Below are 5917 nucleotides of genomic sequence, written 5' to 3' on the forward strand. Positions count from 1 at the left end.
CCAGAGAGAGCTTGTAAAATCTGGCAACAGAAAGGAGATGCTGAATCAGCAGGACTTTTTAAAGCCACACCCATGAATTGCTAGAATATGGCCAGAGATGCTTCAATCTGACCATATTTGGCCATAATGCAAAACGCTCTTTGCCCTTTTGCTCTTTTGCCCTGAAAAGCCACAGCGGGTGTATTTATGATATTTCTTTATTGCACATGTGGTTTCCAATAAAACTTGTGTCAATAGAGAAGCAGAGATATAAGATCAAGGGCAGATTGGCAAGGTAAGTGTGATGAGAAAGGAAAATATTTTGCGATTACTGGGAGCATCGTGAGATTAACAGCAAAGGCAACTGCATTTCTCTCGGGTAAGTATGAAAGGGGGCTCAGCACCCACGGCTTCTCTGCCTGACCCTTTCGCGTTCCATTTGTCTCCTCTCTTCTCTGTAGAATCACTGTAGAGTTGGAAGGGGCCCACAAGGGCCGCTAGTCTGCAATGCAACGTATGCAAAGCACCACATTGGCTAACCTGTCATGAGTATTTATTTACAAGCCCCTTCAAGCAGCTCAGCGTGCCATATGCACCCCCTACTTTGCTTTAATAATCACAACAACCTTGCAAGGTAGGTAACACTGAGAGACAGCGACTGCCTCCAAGTCACCCGGTGATTTGAACCCAGATCTTCCTGGTCCAACATACCATCCGGATCAGGAGAGGCTGTGAAAGCTTTGGACCAGTGTCTGGATGCAGTGGTGGCCTGGGGGAGGGCCCATCAACTGTGCTTGACTTCTGAGAAGATGGGGGCTCTGTGGGTAGGTAGCTGCCATGCTCAGGAAGAGGCAGGTGTGTAGTTTGTGGGTACTCTTGGTGACTAGAGGCCCAGGTGAGAAGGCCTTTTACCAGCTTCGTCTGGTTCACCAGCTATGGCTGTTTGCAGAGAGGGGTAGCCTAACCCCTGTAGGCCATGCCCTGGTAACATGGGGCACTCTTGTTAAAACAGCTGCACCAGCTGCCCACCTACTGCTGAACAGAGTTCAGGCTCCTTGTGCTAATTTACAAAGCCTTGAACCTCTGGAGTCCAGGGATCCTTGGGGTGCCCGGATCCTTATATCCCAGCTTGATCACTGGCATCAGCTTCAGGAGCACCATTGGCTGTTTCCAGAGTGGCTGAGGCTCACTTGATAGCAGCAAGAACTCAAACTCCTGTGGAACTCTCTGCCACTAGACATCCAGCTGGTGTCTTCCACGCCAACTTTTAAAGACTTGCTCAAAACTGTCCTATTCTGCCATGCCTATGTAGGCAGTTAAGAGTGCATTCCCCATGGAAGTCTACAGGTGTTTGTTTTAAAATAGTTTGCTTTTAATTTTTTTAGGATTCTGTCGTTTTATAGTTTCAGATTGTTGTGAGCTGCTGTGAAATATTTGTATGGTACAGCAGTATATAATTTTTTAAAATAAAAAACATTCTACCTTCAAAACCATGAAATGGAGCGGCTAAGGAATTAGGAGAACTGAGACAGCTCCTCCTTCCTGTTCTCCAAAGATTGGCAGGGGAAGGGATGGAAATGGAGAGTTGAACATGGGGATAAGCAGTCTTAGATACTTGAAAATTGTTTATATGAGCACATTTCCTCCCTTGCAGTGAGTTCTGGAATATTCATAAACCCCAAAATGAATATTATCTGGGGGGGGCGGGGGAGAGAGAACTCTTTGCTTACTTCCTGCACCAAGATGCCATGGCAGGCTTAGGGCAGGACAGCTATGTGGGGGATGAGGCACAGAGCAAGAGAGGCATCCTCACCCTGAAGTACCCCATCGAACATGGCATTGTCGGCAACTGGGATGACATGGAGATCCGGCACCACGCCTTCTACAACGAGTTGCAGGTGGCCCCCGGGATGAACTGCGAGAAGATGACGCAGATCATGTTTGAGACTTTCAACACGCCAGCCATGTACGTGGCCATCCAGGCCGTGCTGTCGCTCTATGCGTCTGGCCGCACCACCGGGATTGTCATGGACTCTGGGGACGGCGTGACCCACACGGTGCCCATCTATGAGGGGTATGCCCTGCCCCACGCCATCAAGCGCCTGGACCTGGCTGGCCGTGACCTGACTGACTACCTCATGAAGATCCTGACTGAGAGGGGCTACAACTTCGTCACCACGGCCGAGAGGGAGATCGTGCGGGACATCAAGGAGAAGCTCTGCTACGTGGCCCTGGACTTTGATCAGGAGATGGCCACGGCCAGCTCATCTTCCTCCCTGGAGAAGAGCTATGAGCTGCCAGACGGGCAGGTGATCACCATTGGCAACGAGCGCTTCCGGTGCCCCGAGGCTCTCTTCCAGCCCTACTTCCTGGGCTTGGAGTTGGCTGGCATCCACGAGGAAACCTACAACTCCATCATGAAATGCGATGTGGACATCCGCAAGGACCTGTATGCCAACACGGTGCTCTCTGGCGGCAGCACCATGTACCCTGGCATTGCTGACCGGATGCAGAAGGAGATCATCTCCCTGGCTCCCAGCACGATGAAGATCAAGATCATTGCCCCGCCAGAGCGCAAATATTCAGTGTGGATCGGGGGCTCCATCCTGGCCTCTCTCTCCACCTTCCAGCAGATGTGGATCAGCAAGCAGGAGTACGATGAGTCTGGCCCATCCATCGTCCACCGCAAATGCTTCTAAAATCCAAGCAGCCAACCTCTTCTGGCCAAGTCAATATATATTGCTGCCTTGCTTTTATCTGTTGAATTCTGTCCTCTTGCAGGATATTTAGTATTTATCCAGTTCTTGATTTGGCTCCTGCATTGGACAACTTTTGTCCATCGCTTTGCCAAGGCTTGTCCAAGGTCCACAGTTGCGCTCTTGATAATAATATTTGTATTTATACCCCACCATCTGGCTGGGTTTCCTCAGCCACTCGGATTGTGTACCACCTTGGCCTTTTCTTTATTTCTGATTCATGTGGAGTTCAGTACTTTATTGCTATCCATTTTCTCTGTTGAACAAAACAAGCCAATAAAGTCATGCTAAAAGAAGTAAAAAATTGGTGTGCTTCTTGTAGCAAATGACTCTCTTAATAACCACAGCTTTTTGGAGCCCAAAACGTAACACGAAGCCAATTTACTGCTCGGCGTTGCAGGAAGCCAACATGGGGGTACAGGGAGCCACAATCAAACAATTGATTAAAATACAGCTTAAAAATCAGGATAAAATTAAATGACTGCCCATGAATTACACCATGGGATTGGAAACCTCAATTATTCATCAGGGCCAGCTATCAATGGTTAACTTACAGGGTCCCATAGAGGGGGGTCAAACTGGGCCTGGACCGAAGGCCAAGCAGAACAACTCCATCTTGCAGGCCCTGCGGAAGGATGTCAAGTCCCGCAGGGCCCCCATTCCCCACCCCTGCCACATGACATCACAACACCCCTCTCTCCGCCCCCCCCACCGCATGACGTTATAATCCTCCCATGTGACATTCACCACCCCAACCCCCCCTCCCCCTTTCATACCCAATGCACATCTTGGCTGGTTCCCATGGCGGGTCCATCCCGCCCTCCGGATAGTCATACCCAAATCATATCCGAAGCACCCGAGCATAAAAAAGGGGAAGGGGAAGGTAGGAGATTGTAAAGGGGGGGTTGGCCACTGCAAATATCCAAGGACTTAAACTGGGGAGGGAAAGTGCATGGTTGTTTTTTTAAAAGATGCATAGGCTTCCAATCAGCCATAGTATAAAGCGTAGGTTAAAAGGGGCATGAGTGCCCTTACTTTAAATGGCCGCCAGAGCCTCGCATGTGACACAACGCCCACTAAATTTTAAAGTAAAAACCCCTTGCCGTGCCCCCAAGTGCGTTGCTGTGGGTTATTCCCCCCCCCCGGGTCTAGTGGGGGCCTGGGGGCCTACATAAAACAAAGGCCGTGCTGCGACCTGTGATCCGGGCGCTCGCCCTCTCCCCCCCCCCCGGCCTAGTGGGGGCCTAGCAGCCTGCCAGGGCCTAGGGGTCTGGTAATGGCCACCTTGGTGGTTTCAGTTGCTTGGATGATGATGTCATTATTTGGTATGTGGATATGGTGTAGATTTCACAGGAAGGGAGGGGGCGTACTGTGGGAGAAATTCCACTTGAGGGCACTGTTTTACTTGTTGGAAAAGCAGGTTTCTACCTGTGCAGGTGTGAGATTTGAGGGATTTTTTTCTGCAAACACTCGGGGAGTGGCATGATCGTTGTGTCCAAATTTCAGGATTGGTCAAGCGGTTACGGAGAAAAGTGGAGCCCACACTTTCACCATTTTTACATTTTTATATACAGTGGAACCTCGGTTCATGAACACCTCGGTTTACGAATTTTCGGTTTACGAACGCCGCGGACCCATCTGGAATGGATTAATTCACTTTCCATTACTTTCAATGGGAAAGTTCGCTTCAGTTTATGAACGCTTCAGTTTATGAACAGACTTCTGGAACCAATTACACCCATGCTTCAGTTTATGAACACTTCACTTTAAGTACTCCGCGGACCCGTCTGGAACAGATTAATCCACTTTCCATTACTTTCAACGCTTCAGTTTATGAACAGACTTCCGGATCCAATTGTGTTCATAAACCGAGGTACCACTGTATATAGATTGCATTTATGCATCTCCTCAAACGTCATAATCGGGGCAACCTCCATCCAACTCAAACCCACCTTGCAATATCCGTTTGTTTTATTAGCTGGATTTAATCTGCCTTTTAACAAGTGCCCCCAAAGTACCTGAACAGACAAATCTTATAAACCACCATACATTCTGTGCCTTATTAGAAAACCGTTTTCTAAAAAAGGATGAAGTCTGCTATGAAAATCGGTGAAATGGATGAAAATAAAATACCTGGGAGAACCCCAGAATTTGGGTTCCACAGCAGAAAGGCCCTGTCTCTGATAGCCACAGGGCACATGTTATTTATTTCATTTATTCTACGATATTGTGATTCCTGCATTTCAGGGGGTTCGAATACTAGATGATCCGCGGGAGTCCTATAGTCAGAGACCTGCAAAGTCTAGAGTAGAGTCCAACCCCGTGTAATGCAGGAATCAGCTGGACAGCATGCTGGCTGCAAACACCGAACCCTTCGATCCTGGCTGCTCTCTGTGCCCTGCCTTTTAGCCTCGCATATCTCTCTCTCGCTCTTCGGGATCGAACCTGCAGCCTTCCGAGCGCGTTGCCTCCAGGTGACAGCCCCGCACGGAAGGGGGCGCCATAATGTGAACGAAGAGCTACTGGCACGCGTGCGCACTGCCTCTGAGGGCTATCAACGCTACTGCGCCACGAGCCGTTTATATTTCCCGGAACGGACTAATTCTTATGCCCATTGGCTGTTGATTATGGAGCCCCGCCCATCCACTCCTTTGCCCCTCCCCTCTCTTTCCTCGGCCTGCTTCTTCTCGGTTGCTATAGTGATTTTGCAAAAAGAGGCGCCTGCCCCGCACTCTCAGTCTCTGTAGTTGAGTCCTCGGTGGAGATCTTTCCCTCTTTTTCTTTTTAGTTCCACCTTCATTTTCCTTTCCTCTCACTTTTTCCTGTGGAAATAGAGAATAATTACACACACAAAAACCTCAGGCAGAGATAATAAATAGCGAACATTTTACACATTTTAGTCTAAACTTCCGGTCGGAAGCGTCCCGTCTATGGCCGCAGATGGTGTCACTCTATTTGCCGTCTCTATGGCGGGAGAGACATAGAGATGGCAAGGGCCGGAGGGTATCGGAGAGCGAGCCATAGGGAAACGGAACAGAGCGTCGTCTCCAGAGTCAAGTGACGCACCTCTCGAGCCGTTCCATTCGCGCTTCTCCCTGGGGGGCGCTTCTCCCTGGAATATGCTTCACTTGGCCTAACGGGCCTCCCATCCTCACTTCCCCCCCGATTATCTTAAATTATTT

General features: G+C 49.4%; 1 protein-coding gene across 1 annotated transcript; it reads left to right on the forward strand.

The window, feature by feature from the left end:
- Positions 1-1727: 1727 nt before the first annotated feature.
- Positions 1728-2987, forward strand: LOC118077849 (actin, cytoplasmic 3-like). The gene has a single exon (XM_035101576.2). The coding sequence runs from the start codon at positions 1728-1730 to the stop codon at positions 2676-2678; it is 951 nt and encodes a 316-aa protein (XP_034957467.2). The 3' UTR covers positions 2679-2987.
- The last annotated feature ends 2930 nt before the right edge of the window (positions 2988-5917 follow it).

This window comes from Zootoca vivipara, chromosome 9 (assembly GCF_963506605.1).
Source record: "Zootoca vivipara chromosome 9, rZooViv1.1, whole genome shotgun sequence".
NCBI classification, from domain to species: Eukaryota; Metazoa; Chordata; class Lepidosauria; order Squamata; family Lacertidae; genus Zootoca; species Zootoca vivipara.